This window comes from Hyperolius riggenbachi, chromosome 11 (genome assembly GCF_040937935.1).
Source record: "Hyperolius riggenbachi isolate aHypRig1 chromosome 11, aHypRig1.pri, whole genome shotgun sequence".
Lineage (NCBI taxonomy): Eukaryota > Metazoa > Chordata > Amphibia > Anura > Hyperoliidae > Hyperolius > Hyperolius riggenbachi.
The window spans coordinates 140,949,803-140,975,644 of NC_090656.1; the positions used below are offsets into that span (position 1 = coordinate 140,949,803).

Below are 25,842 nucleotides of genomic sequence, written 5' to 3' on the forward strand. Positions count from 1 at the left end.
CGGGAGTCGCGCCGGCGGAGCAGGTAATGTATGCGGCTCTATTGCGTCGGTCGTCGGGCACTCGAACGCCGCTAGCGATGCGCTCTTTACCCGTGGGCGATCGACGGTTATTTTCCGCACGGCGCGATCGACGGGATCGGACAGAATGGATCGAAATTCGGCGTGTAGCGTGAACGATTGGCAGCAGATTCGATTCCAGTGATCGAATCTGCTGTCGAAACGGCGGCAAATCGGGCCAGTGTATGGCCAGCTTTAGGGAGAGGGCCCTGCCAGAGGCTTACAATCTAAAGGGTGGGGGTGGAGACAATAGGTGCATCTGTTGAGAGGGTGTCTAACAGAACACATTATGGTGCTGGTGTAGGGGGGTATGCGAGCGTGAAAGGGTGAGTCTTGAGAGCTTGTGTGAAGGTATTAAAGGTGGGGGCAAGTCTGGTGGCTGGAGGGAGCGAGTTCTAGAGAGCAGCTTATTGCCGGTGGACCTGGCAATCCAGAGGCCACAGGAAACAGGGAGCGAATGCCTAGGGGTAGGATGGATAGGAATAAGGTTATGCCGAGGGGGTGTGTAGGTAGAGTGTGGGGGGGAGGGAAGGGAGGTGCATGGAGGTTGAGGGCCAAAAGGGAGTCTAAGGACAGAAGGGGAGAGGGTGCGGGAAGACAGAAGGGGGACAAGGTGTAGAAGGAGGTGGAGGTAGAGCATGTGGTGATGGGGGAGAGCGAGATGGGGAGGGAGATAGCTTGGAAATGGTGGAGGGGTCAGGGAGTGAATAGGAGGGAAGGGGTAAATTTTGTACTGAAGGGATAAGGTAGGATGGGGTGTGGAGAGTGGAAGCATAGACAGGGGGACAGCAGTTAGACCCAGATGAGATAAATGTCACCAATGATGTGGCTGAAGGGGTTCAGCAAAGTAGCATCAATAATCAATCTGGTAAGGCTCTTTCACATTAGACAACGCGTGCAGGAGCCTTTCTCCTGCACGCGTTGTCTGCCTGCGGCGTGTCGTCGGGTATCTGCGGTGCGACGCAATCAGTGGCGGTAGCTGGTAATTAAACCCGACGGAAAACGCCGGCTCGCAGGTGCGTTGGACGAAAAACTGCGCCCGGGTGCGTCGGAACCGCAACGCATCAAGACGCAGCGTCGGGTGTGAAAGGTAAAATGAAAGTCTATGGACTTTCATCTTACCTTTGTTAACGCAAACGTTAGCCGTTTGCGTTAACGCACAAAATCTGCCCTAATGTGAAAGAGCCCTGAGGAGCAGTCCACAGGAGATCAGCAGTGAAGTTGGCAGAACATCAATGATGGCAAAAAAATCCAGCTGTGTGTGATTGGTAGATGGGGTGTCTGGTTGGTAATAACGTAACTTGTATGGAGGTCGGCGATGGATCAGTTGGTGGGGAGTTCAGCAGTGGAGCAGCCAGCGAAGATCAGCAGTGATGTGGTTGGTGAGGCATGGTGAAACCATCAGTAGTTTGGAAAGCGGGTGTGCAGTGCTTAAATTTAGCTATTTGAATGTGTATTGTGCCTCTGGGCTCAAAGAAGTGTTCTTCACAATGAAATTTGTTACATATTCTAACAGGAGGGCTACTTTGGTATTTATAACTTACGTCACACGTTATAAGTGTTTGTCAGGGTTGTGGAAGATAGCTTGTTTTCAGTTACATAAGTCAGTGATTATCATTTTGGTGGAGGATTATCTCATAAAAAATCATCTTAAAGGATAACTATATAGAAGAATTGTAACATTTAGAATAGATACAGTTCGTATAAAATGTACATTTCTCCCAGAGTATAATTCAGTATAATTATGATAATAAAAATAACTATGTCATTGTCACTTACAGTAGGTAGTAAAAAGCTGACAGATCTGACAGATTTTGGACTTGTACCTCTCCTCATGGGGATTCTCTGTATTACCTTTATTCTTTACAAATCAGTCCCTGGAAAGGATCTCTACAAAGATGCTGGCTGGCCCTATACTCTTTTGTTCACTAGTCTGCCTGTTGGACTGAGTACCTGCCATTCACTGAATGCTTTTGTATACATATGAAAAACCGAGAATCTCTCATGAGGAGATAGACCAGTCCAAAACCTGTCTGATTTTCACTACCTACTGTAAGTGATAACAATGTAGGAAAAAAGAATTTATAGCAGCAATCAGCCCCGGTAATTGCTTCAGTCGCGTCAGTCTGGGTCTTCTGCGCATGCGCAGAAGACCCATACTGGACCCGACTGACCCAGTTACCGGGGCTGATTGCTGCTGAACGGCAGACCGTGGGAGGAAGGCGAGGGACTCACACGTGTTTATTGGGCTGGAGGAGGCCCGGGTAAGTATTGATTCTTTGTATTTAACGATCTCTGGTACACTTTAACTATGAGGCTTTGTTCACATCTAAAATCGAGCATAATATGGATACAGAGGCGCCAAAAGGGATAAAAACATCTAAAAAGTGTAAAACATGAGGCAGTGGTGGACTCCTCCAAGCAGACACAAAAATTACCAATAAAAAAACTAGATCTAGATCATTTAGGTGTGAACAGCGATAAAGTTATGGCCATATTAATGGGAGGAGTGCTGAAAGGTGAAAATTTGCCAATGTCAAATACAACAAGTTTATTTACATACTCCGGGGGACAATGCAACGGCAACAGTGGTTGCCTTTTAGGTTACCCTGCTTTGTGAGCATAGCTTATTACTCTATCATACTTCATTTCAACTACCAGTAAATACTACACTACATGTGGCTCTTGGTGACCCTACATCTAAAATCGAAATCGCTGACCCCAGTGTTTTTCGATTTTTTTGATGATTATTTTTAGCGCCTCCCGGCGCCTACTTGCACGTTACAGTTTTGTGTAAAGCACTTTTGCAGACTGATTTGTTTTTTTACTTCCTGACACAAGTCAGGAAGTGAACTCTGTGACCCCGGAAAATAATAAATACAATGTATTTATTCTTAAAAGCGCTGGGAAAATCGCTATACAAAGCGCTTTTTTAAAGCGCTTTTTCAAGTGATTTGTGATTTCCCTATACCTTCCATTGAGGCAAATTGCCCCCAAAAATGGTACAGGCAGCGCTTTGGTGAGCGGATCAGAATCGAACCGCTCAGATGTGAACAGTCTCATGGGGAATCATTGCACAAGCGCTTTTAGGGAATTTTTCGAAATCACCGCTTAAAAAAATGCGAAAACGCCCTAGGTGTGGCTGTTTTACCCTTCCTGCCAAGTGCCATTTTCATCTTTCAGCACTCCACCCATTAATATGGCCATAACTTTATCGCTGCTCACACCTAAATGATCTAGATCTAGTTTTTTCGCCACAAATTAGTTTTTTTTTTTGTGGGTGATATTTGTTTTCAGGAATTACTTTTCTATGCATTTTAAAGGGGAAATCAAGGTAGAAAAATTAAAAATATACTATTTTTTAAATTCCATCCCCTTCAGTTTTAAAATAAACAATGTTACTGTACATAAAATCCACACATTTTATTTGCCTATTTGTCCTAGTTATCACAACATTTAAATTATGTTCCTAATACAATGTATGGCGACAATATATTATTTGAAAATGAAGGTGTATTTTTTTCTGTTTTGTGTTTTTTGCTTTCTTGCTGTACCCTATCAATAATTACAAGCTGTAACAAACTTACCTGGTGTTGTCTCTGGAGGCTGCTCTGAGTAACTGAAGCAAGCTTCCTCTTCCTCTTTCTCTATAGTGTTTCATGCACTGAAAAAACCTGCATTGTTTATATATGATCATGATTCTTTCATATTAAGAGACTTACTGTTTGGATATAAGTAGCTACATTGAACATCTTGGCAATCTACATGTTGCTGTATGTCTCTATGACTACAGCATTGATGTACTATTTCACTACTGTTTCTTATGGATTCTACAGTATTTGTTATATAGAGTACTGGCAGATTCTGCATATTATTGTATGCAAGCTGGATATTACGTATACTGTGATTGCTTGTTTGCATGTCCAAACTGCCTTTTACCAACCTTTTTTTCCAGTCTTGTTTTTAGAAATAGTTACATAGTTATTTGTTTTGAAAAAAGACATACGTCCATCGAGTTCAACCAGTACAAAGTACAACACCAGCCTGCTCCCTCACATATCCCTGTTGATCCAGAGGAAGGTGAAAAACCCTTACAAGGCATGGTCCAATTAGCCCCAAAAGGGAAAAATTCCTTCCCGACTCCAGATGGCAATCAGATAAAATCCCTGGATCAACAGTACTGGGCAACACCTAGTAATTGTAGCCATGGATGTCTTTCAATGCAAGGAAAGCATCTAAGCCCCCTTTAAATGCAGGTATAGAGTTTGCCATAACGACTTCCTGTGGCAATGCATTCCACATCTTAATCACTCTTACTGTAAAGAACCCTTTCCTAAATAAATGGCTAAAACGTTTTTCCTCTATGCGCAGATCATGTCCTCTAGTCCTTTGAGAAGGCCTAGGGACAAAAAGCTCATCCGCCAAGCTATTAGTTCAACCAAATACTATTGGATAATTTTTATAAATCTAAATGGCAGTGTATAGTCTGATCCAATTTTGTTTTTGTTTATCACTCTCTGCAGATACCTACCAAATAGTACATCACACACGTGCACATGATGGTAGTGTGTCCTCGCTTACTGCTCTAAGAGGGGGCTGTGTACTCAGTTCAGGAGGGAAGGACAAACGATTGGTACTATGGAGTGAGACGCTGAGTCAACTTAAGGAATGTGAGGTAAGAAAGATAAAGTAATGAAGTATTTTAGCATACCTCTTATCATTTCAATAGCATTTATTCATCATTCAAACCTTCAAGTGTGTTTTGGTATTGCTGTTGTCTGGCCTTCACATTTTTTAACACAGTGATTGATAGAGAAAGTGTGCACAGTGTGCAGAATTATGCTGCACTGCTGTCGGTTTTTTCCTGCATGTAAAAATGCAGCTGTGTGGATTAGCCCGTTGTTTAAAATTGGTTCTAAGTTCAGATTTGTTTTGCTATATCAAAAACGCACATGAGAACAGACAAATGTGAATGCTGCCTTATACACCCACATTCTATGATTCTTCATATCTCCTACAGTCCGCAGTCACCCTCACAGCCATAACTCCTATTCCTTGTCCACCCATTTATACTTCTGACCAATTCACGCTGCATGAAATCTGCTGTATGGGCACATACAGTATTTGTTACAGCAGAATAGTTCATATTACTTAACTTTATTCAAATTGTGAAGGTACGAGGCGAATTTAAAATCCACACAGATAAACTCCACTATGTACTACAAGAAACATATTTTTAAGACAGCGTAATCTAACCCCATTAACTCAGTCATTTTCTCATACAGATTCCAGAGCACTTTGGTGCTGTGCGTTCTATTGTAGAAGGCATGAATGGTGACCTGTTGGTTGGTACGACAAAGAATGCTCTTTTGAAAGGGTCGCTAGAACAAGGATTTACCCCTATTATACAGGTTTGTGCAGCCTATTTATGTGATATCATCAATAAACAAGATAGAAAAAAGAAAGGCCTTGCAGTACTCTCTGGAAGTGGTAAGAGCACTGTGAAAAGGTATGGTATGATTGGTATTAAAAATTAACAGAATGAAAGTGAAACATATATTATTTAGATTCATTACTGAAAGAGTGATATACTTCTAGCATTTATTTCTTTTCAATTTGCTGAATATTGGCTACAGGTAATAAAAATACAAAATTCAGTATCTCAGAAAATTATAATATTATAAATGATCAATAAAAAAATGATTTTAATCCGGAAATATTGGCCTTTGAAAAAAATATGTCCTTGTACGCACTCAATATTTGCTTGGGGTTCATTTTGCATAATTTACTGCATCAATGGGGCATGGCATGGATCAGCCTGTGGCACTGCTGAGGTGTTATGGAAACCCAGAATGCTTTGCTAACAGCCTTCAATTCATCTGTATATTGGGTCTGGTGTCTCTCATCTTCCTCATGGCAATACCCCATAAATTATCTTTGGGGTCTCGGTCAGGCAAGTTTGCTGGTCAGTCAAGTGCAGTGATACCATGGTCATTAAACCAGGTATTGGTACTTTTGGCAGTTTGGGCAAAGGCCAATTCCTGCTGGAAAATGAAATCAGTATCGCCATAAAACTTGTCAGCGGAGGGAAGCATGAAGTGCTCTAACATTTCGTGGTAGATGGCTTGACTTCAAACAACACAGTGGACCAACACCAGCAGATGACATAGGTCCCCTGTCCATTTTCTCCTTAGCCCAGATAAGGTACTTCTAACATTGTGTCTGGTTCAGGAGTAACTTGACACAAAGAATGCCATAGTTGTAGCCCATGTCCCAGATACATTTGTGTGGTTTGACTCTTGAAGGACTGTCTCCAGACACACTCCTTGTGAATCTCCCCCAAATTCTTGAATGGGCAGTGTCTAGCTCTCAGGGCTGTGGTAATCTCTGTTGCTTGTGCATCTTTTTCTGCCACTCTGTGAACAGTCAGCTTCTTTAGCAATTACCTTTTGTGGCTTACCCTCCCCATCAGCTGTGTCAGTGACTGTCTTCTGGACAACTGTAAAGTCAGCAGTCTTCTCTATGGTTGTGTAGCCTACTGAAGAAGACTGTGAGACCATTTAAAGGTTCAAGACACATCTGTAGGTGTTTTAGGTTAACTGTATGTAATGAGAAACCACAAGTCTAAAATACTGAACATTTTTGCAATATTCTAGTTTGTTGAGATACTAGTGGTGTGTACACACTTGAAAGATTAATGAAAGATCTTAGACCAATTTTACCCCCTTCCATGTAGTATGAGAGCCATGCTCTGCATAGTCTATTCTATGGAGCTGAACTCCCCATCAGATAAAAATATTTGCAAGATGCTGCACACAAAGATGGTGTACACATTCAACAGATCAGTATCTGCAAAAGATCTGTTCCTGCAAAAGATCCATTACTGCAAATTTCATTCATAGTCTATGATATCTGCAGATCCTCATACACACAGACATTCGTCTGCATATCTGACAATCATCTGCAGATCTAAAAATCCATCCTGGTGGATCTGATCTGCAGATGAATGTTAAACAAGGTGTGTATGAGGATCTGCAGATATCATAGACTATGAATGCATTTTGCAGAACAGATATTTTGCAGATACTGATCTTTTGAATGTGTACAGCATCTTTGTGTTCAGCATCTTGCAAAGTGTTTTATCTGATGGGGAGCTCACCTCAATAGAATAGACTGTGTAGAGTATGGCTCTCATACTTCATGGAAGGGGGTAAAATTGGTCTGATATCTTTAATTAATCTTTCAAGTGTGTACACACCATAAGATACAGAATTTTGGGTTTTCATTAGCTATAATCCTTGATCAGCAAAATCAAGAGACATGGGCCCATATGCAATTCACTTTTACCTGAGTTATCTCCTAGGAGATATTTTTCATCTTCTGTTTAAACTAACTTTTAAGCATTTTACAATTGAAAAAGTACCCAGAAGTTAGTGAAAGAGTACCACCACATTTATTTTGAGTATTTGCTTTCTTGCTGGAAGCTTAAAAGGAATTGTATGGCAAGTTGTGAAAATATCACCTAGGAGAAAACTCAGGAGAAAAGGGGAATTGCATATGGCCCATAAATGCTTGAACTATTCCAATATGTGTGTAGTGATGAATGGATATAACATATGAGCTTGACTTGTTGAATTGAATTACTAAAATAAATTAACGTTTTGATAATATTCTAATTTATTGAGATGTATATGTATGTTATAACAGCTTTAAAAATAAGTCAGAAACAAAGTACTCATGCAAAACTACAGTGAGGAGACTATATAGTCGATCCCCTGCTGATTTTATTTCCTCTCATTTCATTTGTCCAATTACTTTTGAGTCCCTGAATGAAAGTATTGAGTTAAAAAATGCTTTAGTTGCCTCACATTTTTATGTAATCATTTTGTTCACTCCATTGGAATAAAGCTGAAAGCCTGCACTTCAACTGCATCTGAGTTGATTCATTTAAAGTTCATTGTGGTATTGTAAAGAACCATAATTAGAAAAAAGTTGCCTCTGTCCAAATATTGATAGACCTTACTGTATTTTTTCATCTTCTCTTTGGATTAACTTTTAAGCACATAGCTATTGAGAAAGTACCCCCCCCCCCCCCCCCCCCCAAAAAAAAAAAACAGATGAAAAAGCACTTTTGAAATTAAAAAATTAGGCCAGATGTCAGAGAGATGTTAACTCCTGCCTTGATCCACATGGTAAAATCTACATGTCCTATTAAATTAGCTATTGTGTGCTGAGTGACCTGGATAGGATTGTGATCATCTGAGACAGTATTAATACACTTCTTCAAGTGGCTCCAGGCTTGAACTGTAGCTTTTTTTTTTTTTTTTTTTTTTTACAGTTAAACTTTATTGAAGCTTTTCATTTTGACATAGACACAGTACACCACAAACATTGTGGGAAGGTACATTAATTGTTCTGTTACAATAAACAATAGCATTATAACATCTGTGAACATTGTAATAAATCCAGTTACATTTTTAACAAGATGTAGTTCCTTGTCACACAGATATCAAAGTCATCAGGTATAAGCAGTTAGGTATTTTATGTAGCTGTACCTCTCCAAAGAACATATATAGGTAGAAGGAAGAAAAGAAGAGAGGAAGGAGAAAAGAGAGAAAAGGAAAAGAGAAAAGAAAGTGGTCCGCCCCCTGCCCCCACCCCCAGTCCCGCGGTGTCACCCCTTGTCTTTAAGAGTCAACCGAGGGATCAATCCAAGATTGGGATGAAGTTGTTACTTGTAGAATCCAGGATTTTGTCTTCCCAGATACCCCAAACTTTATGATACTTTTTGGGGCACTTCCTATTTAAATAGGTAGTTTTATACAGGGGTAAAAGTTTGTTCACTGATTTGACCCAGCTACCCAATGTAGGGACAGATGGTTGTTTCCAGTTTAAGAGTATTTGTTTCCTGGCTTGGAAGCATAACACCCGGACAAGCAATTGTTTGTGTTTACTTAGAGATGTCTCTCCAAAATGACCTAAAAGCATCAGGGCAGGATCTAGAATAAGGGTGGTTTGAAGTATGGTATTGACCGTGTTCAGTACATCAGTCCAAAATGGTGCAATATGTGGGCATGTCCAAAAGAGGTGTATAAAACTACCACATTGTGTGCGACACCTCCAGCATCTGTCAGAGTTATCTCTATTTATTTTATGCATACGCTCTGGGGTAAAGTAGATTCTGTGTAGAAATTTGATTTGCTGTAAATGGTCTCTGGCTGAAACTACTGTGGATGGATATTCCTCTAGTATTATGTCCCAGTCCTCCCTGTCCAGGTCAGGAACATCTACAGTCCACTTTTGTAGTGAGAGGTCTAGTTTACTGTTGTTCATAGTCAGAAGTTCAGTGTAGATTGTTGATAGCGTTTTTGTCAGATCTTTAATCAGTAGTAGCTTCTCTAGATCATCTATTTCCAGTGTTAAGTTTAGGTTATTAAATTGAGTATTGTAAGCGTGTCTTAGTTGTAAGTATCGGAACAAATGTTTATTGGGGAGATTATACTGTCTCTTAAGTTCGTTAAAGGTCAATATGCAATGGTTGCCTTGTATGTGTGAAAGGTTTTTGATACCATACTGTGCCCAGATAATCGGGTCAGGGATGGTAAGAAAGTGTGGCAGTTGGGGATTGCCCCACAACGGAGTATATGGTGATATTGTATGTTCTGTTCGCAGAGGCGCTCTGGCCGCCCTCCATGCTTTCCACGTTGTTGCCATAGCCACTGTGGCGTCTGAGTTAGATTTAGGTCCTCTATAAGGGAAATTAGTAAGTTGCTCGTAAGAGCCTAGTATAGCCGCCTCTACATTAACCGCCGGGTTATGATGGTCCTGCGAAAACCACCAGCGCGTTGTATCAAGTACTGAGGCCCAGAAGTATTTTTGTAAGTTAGGTAGCGCCAGGCCACCTCTACTTTTGGGAAGTTGGAGAATTTCTAGTGAAATCCTAGATTGTTTTCCTGCCCAGATAAACTTGAGTATGATAGAGTCAAGTTTGCGGAAAAAGCCTTTAGGGAGCCAAGTTGGGGATTGTCTAAAGACATAGGTAAATTTGGGTAGGAATATCATCTTTAGGAGATTGATTCTTCCTATGAGAGTGAGCGGTAGTTTATTCCAAGTTTTACATTTTTCCTCAAAGCTACGAACTAACGGATCTATGTTTAAAGATTTATATAGATTAAGGTTTTTTGTGACTTGGATTCCCAGGTATTTAAATTGGGGAACTATCTGTAGTTGCATATTGGAGTTCGAATTAAGTTGGGGTGTATTATCTAATGGGAAAAGAAGTGACTTAGTCCAGTTGATCCCAATGCCTGAGTGGGCACCAAACACCGTGAAGATTCGGAGGGCCTCTTGTAAGGACTGTGCTGGGTCATTGAGATATAGTAATACATCGTCAGCATATAAGGAGATTTTCTCTTCCAGATTCCAAAGTTTTAGCCCCTGAACGGTTTGAGATTCCCTAATGTAGGCTGCTACTGGCTCCATCGCCAAGGCAAATAGCGACGGAGACAGCGGGCATCCCTGTCTGGTACCCCTTTTTAGTGTAAAAGTGTGAGAAATGACATCTCCTGTTTTGACCCGAGCACTAGGATTAGTGTACAGGAGCTGAATCCAGGTCAAGAAGTTCGCTCCAAAGCCAAATTTTTTTAAAACTGCCAGCAGATATCCCCACTCCACAGAGTCAAATGCCTTTTCGGCATCCAGCGAGGCAATTATTCTTTGCCCTGTGTTTGAGTGTGTGGTGGAAACATTTGCTAGCAATCTCCGAATGTTGATGTCGGTGCCCTTACCTGGCATAAAACCTGACTGGTCGTGATGAACTAGCTTGTTGATAAACTTATTAAGTCTAGTTGCTAGAATTTTAGCCAAGATTTTGGCATCTACATTGAGAAGCGATATCGGGCGATATGATGTACAATGTAACGGGTTCTTATCCGGTTTTGGAATGACAATTATAAGTGCTTCCAGCATGGAGGGCGGCAGATATCCCCTGTAAAGGGTGAGTTGTAGAGTAACTCTTAGTCTGGGTGCTAATACTTTGCTGTAGTGTTTATAGAATTCTACCGGTAGGCCATCGGGTCCTGGGGTTTTCCCAGGCTGCAGATCTGATATTGCGTTCGTAATCTCGTCTAGAGACAGCGGGGCTTCCATTATTGTGGAATCGTCTGTGGATAAAGTGGGGAGAGTGATGCCTTGTAAGTAGTCCCGAATATCTTTCTCATTTGAAATAGTCTTACTTGTGTATAGATTCTGATAGTAATTTAAGAAGGTGTCATTGATTATGGCGGGATCAGAAGTCACTGTCTGGTCTTTAGTCTGTAGTCGTGGTATGGTGGCGGTAGCCTGGGTGTCTTTTGCCAGCCAGGCCAGCATGCTACCGTTCCTGTCGCCCTGCTCAAATATACGTTGTGTTTGGTCTAGTAACCTCTTCTTAGTAGAATTTACCCTGTATATGTCCAGTTCTTGCAGAGCTAATTGCCAGTTTCTGTATGCTAAGGTGTCTGATGATAAAATATATTCAGATTCGAGTTGTAATGCTTTTTGTTCTTTCCACTGTATAAGTGCGTGCACTTGAGACCTGGCAATTTTAATAGCACTCATATAATGACCTCTTAGATATGCTTTAAAGGCATCCCATTCTCCTTGCGGAGAGGCTGTATTAGTATTGATAGACCAGTATTCACGGCATCTCCTTTTGATAATATCATCTATAGTTGGGTCCACTATCCAATGTCCAGACAGCCTCCAAATTCTATCACTCTTCCTCACTCCTGTTCTCAGAATTATCTCCAGAGGAGCGTGGTCAGAAATACCACGAGCTAGAAAGTCAGAGTTTACCACCATTGGAAGAAAGTCCATGGAGGCTAAGCCTAAATCAATTCGAGACAGAGAACCATGAGTGACGGAGTGACAAGAGTACGCCTTCACATTGGGGTGCTTCCACCGCCAAATATCTACCAAGTTACAATTGTTTATCCAGTTGCCAAACTCCAAGGTATCTCTGGGGGACTTTTTGAGCCTGTCTAATGCAGGATCATGGATTAAATTGAAGTCTCCACCTATCAATACCCTCTGAGAAGGCATCTGAGTTATTAGTGCAAGTATTTTGTTAAGTATTTGCATGTCTGCAGGAGGTGGTAGATATACATTGGCTATGGTTAAGGTTTCATTATTAAATGTGGCATGGAGTATGACGTATCGCCCGCCCCCCCCCCCCCCGGGTCTATCTTAAGGTCATGCAGTTGAAAGGGCATGTTCCTATTTATAAGGATTGAGACTCCTCTAGCATAAGATGAGTAAGTAGAGTGGTATGAGTGTGCGATCCATGGTCTTTTCAAGGCCAAGATTTTGCTGCCTTGGAGATGAGTCTCTTGTAGGAGACAGATATTGGGGTTATGTCGTTTAAGAAAGTCAAACACCAGGGAACGTTTTATTTTAGAGTTGAGCCCTCTGACGTTCCAGGAAATAATTTTTGTGTCGGTCATCGTAGAGATAGTAGAAGGTACCCTGTCGGATTATGTATAGTCTTAGTTGCGGCTCTTATTAGTAATAAATTGAAGGACAATGCACCACGGGGAGGGGAGGCAAAGGTACAGATCCAAGAAGAAAAGATGAGGAAAGAAAGATAGAACATATCAATTATCATTTGGCTATAAGAAGATATCCCAAGCCCTGTATTAAAAATAAAAACCCAACCCCTATCCCCCACCCTGCTACGCCCTAACAACTGGTCCAGAGTAGCTTGTATCCCTTAACAAGAGAACCAAAACACTTATTCCTCTATTGTAGAAGAAAAAGACACTATATATTATCTAACAGTGTGGAACTACACACTTGTATAGCTAAAAAACAGGAAAAAGGGACGGGCTAGAGGCCCTGTAGGGCCCGCTGCCCAGCAACACCCAACCAACTAGGTTGGGAGGTCTGAGTCTTAGGTATAGTAACAACTTAACAGGTTAGAGCATCTTGGTGGGGAACTAGAACATTAAAGCATTGGAGCCGCCTGTGATTGACATTTGGTGATATCAGGACATTGTTGATGCCCTTTGGGTGAGGGTTAGTGTTATGGAGAAGCCAGGGTAGGGCCAGCCGCCAAGGTCTGTGGGAGGTGTCTACAGGCCACAGCGATCCAGTTACATTCTGCATAGGCTAGGTATAGCTGCCATGGCTACTATTGTGATGTTCATTCGCGGGTGCTGCATGGCTAGGCAGTGTATAAACATTGTAGTCATATTCCCTCTTCCACTGAACGAACCGGTCAACCCAGAAGGAGACCCGTACAAAATAAAAATACAGGGTCACCACTAGACTGACACGATTCCACAAGTATTCCAATAGGAAGGCTGCTGACCAGGATGGCGACAGAGCGGGACAGAACCACAGGGATCAAAAGGTCTCCCGCAGGTCGCCGGTCGTCCCCAGCCCGGCCAGCAGGTAGTACTTGTTCCAGAGGGTATCGCTCAGCAGGTGGGGGATGTCTCTCATATTCAATAAGCCTTTCCTCATGTTACCGAGGAGCAATATGCCTAGGCGGTTTACAAATATGCAAAAGTAAAGAAAGAAAAAATTGTATACTTAGTATATATAGTAAAAGGATAACTTTCAATGTGAAAGAAGGGAGAGGAGTCCATCATCTCAAGGGGAGAGCTGCTCGGGGGAGACCCTGCATTAGAACAGCTGCTACATCAAGCCTTCTGGGGTAATTGAAAGGGCAGGACCCCTCGGGAGAGGTAATGATAGACAGCGTACTGTAAATATAGATCAGGACAGCTATCCCGCCCTCCAAATAAGTTGCCCGCGTGCAGGATCTCGGCGGTTTTCTGCAGCATTTGACTCTGTTAATAGATAGGGAGCAGAACCGCACATTCTTTACTGTTATAATTGACGGCTAGATAATGTGTTAAGAGTATTGAATGGCTGGTGCTGCATGAAGGTATTGCTGACAGTTATCTGAGGTGTCCCCCCCCACAACCCCCCTCGAGACAAAGGACCCAATCTATCAAGGCCATTAAGGGCCGTCAGTCCAATGACCTATGCAGCTGCTGTAATTAAATTGCATAGAGCTCTGGTGCCCCCCGGTGGCCTTCATTTGTAGAGGCACACATGGGAGTCCGCATTTACAATAGTTACATCTTCTCCCCTCTTTTTTAAACTAGCACGCTTTTGGTTTTCAGAAGATTATTACTGCATATAGATTAGAGCCCCGGTATACTTTTATAATAAAATTTGAAATCTGACCATAATCCGCTCACCAGCCACCATAGCTTCATATTTTAGCAACTAGTCAAATCTATCCTCCCCAATATGCAACAATCACAGGCAGGAGAGTAGAGAGTGAAACCCCCCTGGCCCCCAACATTCTCCAATCAACAAAGATATAACCGTTAATATGGAAACATTATCAGAATAATTTTATCGATAAACAGTTTTAAGAGGTTTGCTATTATGCGCAGAGGAGGTGCCCTCTATAGCAACAATATATATAAACATAGCTGGTAATGTAGATTCCGATGTTTTGGGGTATGCTGATTGTTCAATATACGCTGATCCAGCGTTCAGGGAGTGAACTTTTTGTAGAGGGTGATACTACCAGTAGCAACCCTGCGTTGATTATTGTCACTGCAATTATCGGTTTATGTCCCAAAGAGGGAGAAAGTGTAAAGTTCCAGCACATAGCAAGATAGTGACATGTTGAACCGATAGGTGTAAAATGGCAGCAGTATCCCCCTAGGCTGCGCCCTGAGAGAGGAGGGGTGGAGTCATCTTTCCCGGGCAAAGAGGAGAAAGGTAAAACCCCTCCGTGTTAGCTGGGAAGAAGAAGGTTGACGTCACCAACATGGCCGAGTAACAGTCTAATCCCCTCTCTGTTCCCGCAGCTCACCGTGCATTATCCACTATGGCCAACCCTCTGCAGTTCACAGTATATTCTCTCCCATATATTAATAAAAGTTAGATGTCAGCATCCCCAACAAAGAATTAACACTTACTGTGCTGGAAGCGACTCCAGCCAAGTCATCACCTCCTCCGGTTTTTCAAAAAACATTACCTCGTCGTTATGTTGAATTCTGAGGCGAGCAGGGAATAACATGGCATATGTGATTTCTTTCTCCCGGAGCTTACTTTTTGCATGTTGGAATGAGCGCCGCAATTTCTGGGTTTCATTGGTGAGATCTGGAAATATCATAAGCCGGGTGCTTTGATAATGGAGATCTCCCGCCCTCCTGGCCGCCGTGAGGATGGCATCACGATCTTTATAATTCAGCAATTTGAAGATCATCGGTCGTGGTGCTGTTCCAGGTGGGTTGTTCTTGCGGATTGCCAGGCGATGAGCTCTCTCAATCGCAAAGTGTTTTGAAAACTTGGCGTCTGGCAGTAGCCGTTGTAGAAGTTCTTCTAGAAAGGTGGCCGCATCGGAGCCTTCTGCACCCTCCGGTATTCCAACCAGCCTCAAGTTGTTGCGGCGGTTTCTATTCTCCACGTCGACAGCTCTATCTTCTAGCTGGGTCAAACGCTGTAAAACACCGGGGATGACAATTCTATGGTGCTGCAAGGTATCTTCAGCGGTGGATACTCGGGTCTCAAGTTCCTTTGTTCTGTCTCTAAGCTTGGACATGTCATGTCGCAGTAAGCTGAAGCCGTTCTCGATAGTGTCTATCTTGAAGGTCAGCGTGCTCTGGCAGGTACGAATAGCCTCCATGAGTTCAGCCGTGGTGGGCATTGAGGTGGATTCTTCTGCTCTCTCGGTGGCGGCATGTTCCTGTAGCGCTAGGAGTGCGGGGGTCTCTCCCAGGGGTTTCCCCCTCTCCTTGTCCCCCTTCTCCCTCTCGCCTTTCTCCTTCTCCCCCTTCTCATTATTGCCTCTGGGTCCTCGCTGCGACATTGTGGGGTACGGAGAGTATCTGCAAGGAGAACGCTGTGAGCGGGAAGGTCCCTCGGGTGTATCTCCGTGTTGAGGCGGAGAGGTCGGGGCTCCGAGAAGTTCTGGCTCACTCTCCCCCGGCAGGTCACAGCAGAAGTCAGAGGAGTTCATGCGGATCAGAGGATCAATCAGCAGCGATTACTCATGTGAGGGCAATCAGGATGATCGGTAAAGTTGTTATATTCTGAGCCGGGCAGCGGAGCCTCTAGAAAACCCAACCGCTCAGTGCGCCATCTTGGCCACGCCCCCGAACTGTAGCTTTACTTCAGAGCTGGGTTAATTTAGGTATTTTAGCTCCCATGAGGATAGCAGGGCTAGATTTTAATCATAAAAGTCCGGAAAAAGGTTAAAAGACATTTTATTGAGAAGGTGTGAAAATATCACACAGGAAAAAAATTAGGAGAAAATGGGAATTGCATATGGGCCCTTGTGTATTAACTCATGATTTAGCTTTCCTTATGTATTTTGTTGCATTAATTATCTATCTCTATCTGTTTATTTCACAGTTTCTGCAGCTTTTTAAAAACCCTTTTTGATTATGCAGGTTTTATTTTGTTCAGCTGCTGGTTCAGTTTCTCTGATTACTAAATGCCAGCTTCTGTCTGTATAATAATGTCACTTGGCTGTTTGCCTCCTTATTGTAAAAATCTCCAATTAATTACACCAATCACTGTAAAGCCTCCATGAAATGGGCCCACTTTTTCCACTTTTGTTGAATTGCCAGTTTGGTAGTGGATCCTTCAAGTCACTGGGTATCCACGGTGGGGCGTGGGACTCGAGGATGAAAATCTCTAGGGGAAAGAAGAAAGAGTTTCCCCTCTCACTCGCGGGCAAAAGTGAGGGAGAAAGTGGTGGCATACTCACAGCAGTGAAAATTATTTTTGTCACCACAGATTGTGGGCAATAAAAAAAATGGAAATAGCCTTAACATATACAAAAGGAGATTTTACCAACTGTCTGGAAAGGGGCACTTCATAGTAAGTGTGGTTCAGTACGACAATAGAGCAATATGTTTGCCCTCCAAAACTGTGTGCTAAAAACTAAAATTCAGTGGGATGCGAAAGTTTGAGCAACCTTGTTAATCGTCGAGATCCTGTATAAATCCTGTATAAATCGTTGGTTGTTATGATAAAAAATTTCAGTTAAATATATCATATAGAAGACACACACAGTGATATTTGAGAAGTGAAATGAAGTTTATTGGATTTACAGAAAGTGCGCAATAGTTGTTTAAATAAAATTAGGCAGGTGCATAAATTTGGGCATTAAACCTGAATGAACTAGAGATGGTTTGTAAAGAGGAATGGTCCAAAATACCTTCAACCAGAATCCAGACTCTCATTGGAACCTACAGGAAAGTGTTAAGAGGCTGTAATTTCTGCAAAAGGAGGATCTACTAAATATTGATTTCATTTCTTTTTTGTGGTGCCAAAATTTATGCACCTGCCTAATTTTGTTTAAACAATTATTATACACTTTCTGTAAATCATATAGACTTCATTTCACTTCTCAAATATCACTGTGTGTGTCTCCTATACAATATATTTAACTGATATTTTTTTATCGTAACAACCAACGATTTATACAGGAAAATCATGATGATTAACAAGGTTGCCCAAACTTTCGCATCCCACTGTAGTTTTATCCTGGAAGAATGCCACAGCTATTGGTGTTGAACATTGTGTGCGCTGGTGTGTGTGGTTACTGGTTATGATATAAATGAATACATCATATGTTCCATGGCCTTCAGCAGTTCATTCAGTCTGAAAACAGATAATATGCTTAAAGCATTGTACACAGTTCAATCAAACAATGGATAAAAATAATGAACTTTTTTATAGGATTTTTGAATGGAAGATGATCAATTTAAAGCAAATCTGTAGTGAAAAAAAAGCTAGATACTCCTCACTGTAGAGAAAAGATGCTGGATGGTCCAGAGGCTTCCTCAATCCTCATTGAGCTCAGTGATTTTTGCCATAAGCCTCTTCTTCTTCACGATCACGCTCCCTCGTGTATGAGCGTTGCCATACCGGACAGGTGCCAGTAGTGGTCATGCCTATGCAGTTGCACAGAGCCGCTCGTGCATTAGTGGCTCTGTACTACTGTGTGGATGCAGGCCTAGCTTTGTGCCTGCTCAGTGAAGCTGCACTTGTACACACAGGGGAGAGCAGTCGCGAGCACCATATTCTACATTGTACTTAAATATTTTAGAAGGGTCCCAGCACAGGAACACAGGGGCATCAGATCTTGGAAGCCTCTGGATACCACTTAAATGTTGTTCAATGCAGTAAAATGGCTACCAGTCAATAGTGTTATATTTTCTACTACACCTTATCTGGTTTTTAGTTCATTTGGGATTTGAAGTGGATTTTAAGTTATTAAATAATTGTTATAAAAGCAAAATAGTTTAGGCGAATTTAATAAAAATTAACATATTTTAATAACAACTGTTAGAGTTGATTAGTGTTTTGCAACTTCCCCATTCTGTTAAAAACTTACATGAAAAATGTTTGTAAACTTACATTATTTTGTTTCACAGGGTCACACAGATGAGTTGTGGGGTTTGGCTACACACCCCTACCAGAACATTTTCATGACCTGTGGACATGACAAGCAATTGTGCATCTGGAATGGCAGTAGTCACACTTTGAGCTGGTCATGCATATTGGAGGTGAGATATACATTTTTAAAGCAGACCTGAACTTAGAACATATTCTCTGCTCTAACAGCATAATAACCTTTAAAAACATTTCTTTGCTACAGCTGATACAAATGCTAAAATAAATCTGCACTCTTTCTACTTCCTGATTCATGGAAGCAGACATATTGTTAACATCCTGTGCTTTGAAATGAGTGTATAAGCCATCTTTGCCGTGGCAGTCACGTGACACAGGGGAGAGATCAAATTACAACTTGTGATTAGACACAAATGAGGAGCAATTAAACCGGTTAAACTCTCTATATGCATACAGAGTGCATTTTTATATGTTTTCCTTCTGTTCTGTGCAAGAGTTCAGGTCCACTTTAATGCAACACATTGATTCACTAATAGAAGCAATCCTATCATCACTATTTTCCCGGTTGGTTTTTAAAGTGGAGTTCATCTATCCTTTTGCTGAAATTAGTGAAAACTCCACAAATCTGTGCAATTCAGCTGTCTTTAAATTAATGAGGTGGAAGCAAAAAGATCAAAAGGGTAAATGGGACAGTTGTCTGAAGTGTGAGGTTTGTGATCACAGCCACTGTTTAATTGAATTGATAAACTAGCAATTCTTCACCCAGAGTAGTAGTTTGGTGTTAGGAAGTCTGCACTGCCAGGTTTCATCTGCTGGTGGCACTGTGTCTAGGTGTTTGTTCAACATGCAATGGTTGACTTCTTGCATCTTGGTAACTTCATTAGACAGCAATGATGTGTCACTTGAGACGAGCTCTATGATGTGGTCGAGCCCATATGACTATTGCCTTAGCAGCTGAGTATGTTATCTGTCCTGTTCTTTGGGATCTTCTTCTTGTCTCATCCCATTCTTTCCCTGCTCCAACCTAGCTCCTTACCCCCTTTAGCTGCAGTGACATGATAGTGACTAGCACGTCCATGCATTTAGCCACATGCGCGCACCTGACATTCCTCCAAGCAGCAAGGATCAGTGAAAGGGGACATGTGCCCCCTGAGCCAATCCTTTCTTGTTTAGTGAGAATGATTGCTGTTACAGCCAGTAACCGTGATCATTCTAAAAAATGCATACAGGAAGTACATGACTTCCTGTAATGATCTTGCAAGCGTGTGTGTGACCCGCCTACTGCAGAAGTGATTGGTCAAAGAGATCATGTGATCCCTTGACCTTTGTGGCGGCTGTGATTGGCCCAAGCAAACATGTGATTCCTTCACCAATCAGTGTTCTCGGAGTCCCTCAATTATCATTGTTACTGCTAGTAACAGTGATCATTAATAAAAACTAAATAGTAAAAAAGGTTCACGAGCACCCCTGTTGCCCCATCCAAATGCAGCAATGATTGGTGCAAAGGATCATGGAGGTCCCTCATCTAATTACTGTGCCTGAAGGTCCGAATCTATGACAGATTTTTTGCAGCAATTTATTTCCACGGCGGACAACTTTCTTCATGACCAATGATCGTTTTGCAAAAGTTAGTTAAACAATGTGTCATGACGTGCCATGATGGATCACTGACAGAGTGACCAATCTCTCAGATTCCCATTGCCCGTTGTGATAATTTGACCCCAATCATTTTTAACAATTGTTTGCTGTGGTAGAGAACATGGATCCGGGCACAATGGCTGATCACCGCTGATCCCTGATCCATCTTCATGTGGGTACGTATCTTATACTTGAACGATGACTGTTACAGCCAATAACAAGTATCATAATTGTAGGTAAATAGTAAGGCTTTGTTGAAACGCATGCAATTTCAACCAATTTTAAATCTCACGTAATACTTTCCAGTGGTGACGCATTCATTTGTTCATTTTCCAGCTGCAATTCGCACGTGTAACAAAAAAATGATTCCCTGCCTCATGAAATTGCATCGTGCATATTATTCCCATACACTTGTAGAAGGTGTTGACAGTCTATAGTGGAGAACGTGCAAAGGATGCAAACAGTTATCCATAGGAAAACCCATTTCCGCAGACAAAAGTGTGGCCTCTCACTAAGGGCCAGTGCACACCAAAAACCTCTAGCAGATCTGCAAAACACTATAGGTTTTTGAAGCAGATTTTCAGAGCGATTTAGGTTTTCTAAACATGCCTAGCGTTTTCTGGAGCGTTTTTGTGTAGCAGATTTCATATATTGTTACAGTAAAGCTGTTATTAAATAGCTTTTGTAACAAAAACGCCTGGAAAACAGCTCTGATCTAGTGTTTTTCAGAGCGGTTTTCCACTTTCCTATACTTTAACATTGAGGCAGAAACGCCTCAGAAATCTAGAAAAATGCTGCAGCCCCCGAGTTTGCGTTTGTGGAAGAAACGAACCGCTCTGGTGTGCACCAGCCCATTGAAATACATTAGTCAAGCGTTTTTCTATCCCCAAGCATTTAAGAAAATGCTCCAGAAGCACTCTGGGGTGCACCTGCCCTAACTGTGCCTCTCTCACAGCTGTGTTACCTCAGATCTGTGTTGTGAGGTGACAGGAGGTGCTGTGAGGGGTCCTATAAATTTGGCTTCTAATATCAACTATAACAGTAAATCTGGGCACCAGAGATACCCGATAGAATAGCGGGCGATGGAGCTGCCCACTATAGAAACTGCAACTATAAATATAAATATAGTGGCTGCCACGGCACCTGCTATTTATAGTCACAGTTTCTATAGTGTTATTGTAAAGAACCAAGTATCCATCTAGGCAAAATATAAACCATAATGAAACCACCAAAAACACTAGTAATCAATCAGATAACAATTTACTAGAGAACGTATCCCGAAAAAAATATTTAAACCAGTTAAAACCATCAAATGCACAGGAGAGCAGGTGTCTCCACAATTAATGACAATGATTGACCGTATTCGGGATACGTTCTCTAGTAAATTGTTATCTGATTGATTACTAGTGTTTTTGGTGGTTTCATTATGGCTTATATTTTGCCTAGATGGATACTTGGTTCTTTACAATAAGAGTTAGCATGCCCATGGCAGTCGCCCTTGTTACTGAATTTTTCTCTCAATTGGTTGTTTAACAGTTTCTACAGTGAGCGGTCCCCTGCCTGTTATTTTCTTGGGGGACAACAGCGCCCAAATTTACTGTTCTAGCCGAAGTTAGCAACATTTTACATGGGTGCCTATGGTGGTACCCATTAGTGTTAGGTATAGATTGGGAAGGATTAGTGTTAGGAGTTTGTGTGGAGTGGCTGGGGTTATGCATAGATAGGAGAGAGTTAGTGGTAGGCATAGTTGGGCAGATCTATAATAGCGCCGCTGGGAAAAATGGGTGCTAAAATAATGGTAATAGGCATGAAATAGTAATAGAATATCAGTAATTTGGTCCAAGCCCTAACCCATTGAGCCATATCAATCCCTGCCATGCATTGATGAGGACCAAACGTCTGAAACAGGCTGTCTGCATGTGGGGTTGATGTGGCTTTGTAAAATTGAAAGCTATAGGCTTGCTAGACACCAGCGTTTCTGGATGCTAGCCTGGCTTTCAGGGGTATAAAGAGATAATTTCCATATTCAGTAGTGGAGCATTGTGGATAACCACAGATGTTCACTTAAAGCTGAATTATTATAAATTCCTTCTGTTTTAAGAAGGAAAACCAACCTAGGCATTGCTTTTTAGGAGTGTTTTTTGGTCTCTTAGTCCCTTATACTCTTCTTATGGTTTTGGGTCACCCCAAGCTGCTTGGTTACTGTACTGATATTCTATTAACCATAATAGTAGAATATCAGCAATTTAAACAATATGCTACTATCACTTCTTTTGTCCTAACTCTCATCTGAACTCTCTGCTTAATATTCCTAACCACCCCTCAACTACTCCTAACCACCCACCACCTACTCTTAACACTAACCAGCCCCATCTGAATGAACTGCAAAAAGCCATAGAGCCATAGGCTCACCTTGAGAATAATAGATTGCTGTGTATCCAGTTTGTTATTAAAGAACACCTGTAACAAAAAAAAATCTCCCTCTGGGAGATACTTACCTTGGGAGGGGGAAGCCTCAGGGTCCCAATGAGGCTTCCCCGTCCTCTGTAGCCTGGGGGAATCCAGTGCTGGCTCCCTCAAAACTTCCTTCGACAAATACTGTACATGCGCGGCAATATTTACCAACCGCGATCCAGCGCAGGCGCAGTAGTGGCTCTTTGTTTGGGCTAAGGTGGAAATAGCCAAGTCCGATCGATTCGCTCTACTGCAAAGGACTCGCGCCTGCACAGTAAAGCTGATATGATCGGGCTCTGCTAAGACAGTAAGCATGGGTATTCTCCCAAAACACAGTTAGGTAAAGTGACCCTAAAGGTAGTTAAACACTGTCCACCCACCCACAAACAGCACATGGGCGCAGAGCAGCCAGACTTCTTTGGCACTAATCACAGGGACAGCAGGCAGACTCCCTCAGACAGCAAGACATATAATGTGGCAGCGTATGCCCCAAAATTCACATAATGTGGCAGCGTATGCCCCAAAATTCACATAATGTGGCAGCGTTTTTCACAAAATACCCATAATGTGGAGCCTTTCTTATAAAATACAGATAATGCGCAGCGTTTCCCCACAAAATACACATAATGCACAGCGTTTCCCCAAAATACACATAATTGGCAGCATTTTCCCTCTTAAAAAAAGCACATTAGGAGTTCACCTTTAAGTTGTTCATATATCAGTCGACTTGGCAGCCGTTTAAGCATCAAATTATTATTAAATCGCATGCAAACTGGGGCCACCACAAGCATGCCCGATCGACGATTCAACCAATTTTGGCCCGAAATTGGTTGAATGTATGTATCGGACATGCTGCAATATGTCAGTTGCATGGCATGCAATATTGGGAAGAGTGACTTACATGACAGAACCCCCAGCGCTGTTTCCCCTAATGTGAATGTGCCCCCTGTCCATGCATTTAATGTGCGCTGTCTCCTGCCTTGGCCCTTATGCATCATTCGTATTCTGCTGGGCTTCTGTAAAGCACACGGGGCATGTATGACGAAAGTAAAATGTGTGGTTTTTTATATCTATGGTAGCATTTAAAATGCTAGCAGCGGCCGCTATACTAATTTTTCTGGTGCGTGTACATGCCTGCCTAATTTTTCTGGCTGCACTGCGGCTGCAACAACAAAACAAAAGGCATGTACATGTGCCAATTCCCCTTCATGATCATTACCTTGCCGCAATGAAGGGACTTGCGTATCACAATGAAGCAATGACCGCCGGCTATATGAGCACCCGGGCGACTAGACTTGAGTCTTTTAAGAAAAATTCCAGGTTAAGAGGATCAAATATTGGGGTCAACTTATATTCGGGGATATATGGTAATCCTTAAAGGATATCTGCAATGTCCCCCGCCCAAAAAAAAGAATTTCACTTAACTGGGGCTTCTGCCAGCCCCCTGCAGCCTCACTGTGCATGCGCTGTCTGAGATTTTCTTGTACTGCACCGCGCAGGACACTCCAGGCAACGAGAGTGCGAATGAGGACGCACAGTGGCCGTCGACTAGCAAGTCGGCGGTTACGAAACTGAGCAGCGGCGGTGATCAGAAGATCATTTAGAGATGCGCCATCTCTGAATGATCTGCAGGAGGCTGGCAGAAGCCCCAGGTAACTGGAACTCTTTGTTGTGTAGGGGGGGACATTACAGGTTTCCTTTAAATATAGTTATATGGAGGCTGCCATATTTGTTTCCTATTAAACAATGGCAGTTGTCACTTTTTTAAATGTGGTAAAACGTATGTAACTAAAGTTGCACTTTAACTATGTTTAAGGCTTGACTTCATTTTCTGTTTTACCTTTTTGGGGACATTGCTGAAGATATTCTTAAATTAATAAAATAATGAAACAGGACTGTGCTTGGGCACATTAAATTTATTTCATGTTTCTAGGATCCTGGCTTGTGTGCTGACTTTCACCCAAATGGAAGAGAAGCATGTGTTGGTCTGAGCACAGGAAAGTAAGTACTTCGTAAAAAAAAAAAATTCCTTTCACAACTAGCTTTATTATCAATTTGAATAAATAGATACAGCAAAAATATAAGAGAATGGTGAACGGCCACATTTCTACTTGACAGTGTAAGGATACCGTATATATAATAAGTTACAGGTTTAATGGAGAACTCCGTGAAGAGTCATAGAACTTGATATTGAATAGGGATGACAATGCTTAGGAGAACTGATGGAGAAGCATGTGATCAGTGTGATCAGCTGATAGATTTGTATGGCGCTGATTTGCTGGTTATGATCAGGAGTTAAACCAGGAAGTCATCAGAGCAAATCAGGACCTTAAATCTATCAGCTGATCAAACTGATCACATGCTTCTCCACGAGTTCCCCTAAGCATAGCCATCCATAAAAGAAATAGCATTTGTAACATACTTTTTAAAAATGACTTATTCTTCAGAAATCTATTATCTGTATCTGTTTTAAATACCTTTTTTTACACGGTCAGGTGGCTCACTCACCTGTTTCATTGAATTCAGAGATAAAAGTATTTGTAAAACCAGAATTTATTAGTGCTAGGGAATGATTATATAACATAAATAATCATCACAAATTATAATTTATGCAAAAAGTTGCAATACTGTAGATATATTTCTGTGTAAATCACCTGAAATAATACAGTGCTGTTCCCACTAAAACAGTCCCCTTTCCATCACAGGTTACATTTGCATAAATATTAAAACACAGTATAGGCAATTGGACTCCATTCACCAACCAATGTGATTGTATGACGACTGCAATCGGGCTTTGTATGCCCAGGTAAACATAATTCACCTGTAAATCTCTTTACCAAGGCCTTAGAGTATATTTAAAGAGTAACTGTTAGGCATAAAATACACAATACATTCTCTATTGCAGGCTGATATATTAGTGGAAAGGCTGCTAACAAGGCAATTCAAAAGTTTAAAATCATTCTTACTTTTTTTTTCAAGCAGATTTTCTCCCCCCTGTTATAATTTAAGTAGGCCTCAGTTACTTGGCCTGAGTTTTATGTAAAAGGCTTGTCCGCAGTGTATGCCTTTAAAATAGATAGAGGTTTGGTGATGCAGGCAGAGGCATCTCAGGGTCTGCGTGTAGCAGAAGATACACGCAGATACTGAGAACATGTTCCTAAAGAAGGCCATCGGTTTACTCTGACCTCCACTTACAGGACAGGAACAGTAAACATTGGCCATGTTTACTAAACATCTACATGCCTGCATCTGGGTCAAGTG

The 25,842-nt window shown here is 41.8% G+C and overlaps 1 protein-coding gene across 2 annotated transcripts in view; it reads left to right on the forward strand.

The window, feature by feature from the left end:
• Positions 1-25,842, forward strand: part of EML3 (EMAP like 3) — a 375,337-nt gene that overhangs the window by 259,685 nt on the left and 89,810 nt on the right. For both annotated transcript variants that reach the window (XM_068260560.1, XM_068260561.1), the window contains exons 14-17: positions 4,581-4,732; positions 5,343-5,468; positions 18,513-18,644; positions 24,515-24,582. In XM_068260560.1, the coding sequence (XP_068116661.1) occupies positions 4,581-4,732; positions 5,343-5,468; positions 18,513-18,644; positions 24,515-24,582 (478 nt within the window). The remainder of the gene's footprint in view (positions 1-4,580; positions 4,733-5,342; positions 5,469-18,512; positions 18,645-24,514; positions 24,583-25,842) is intronic.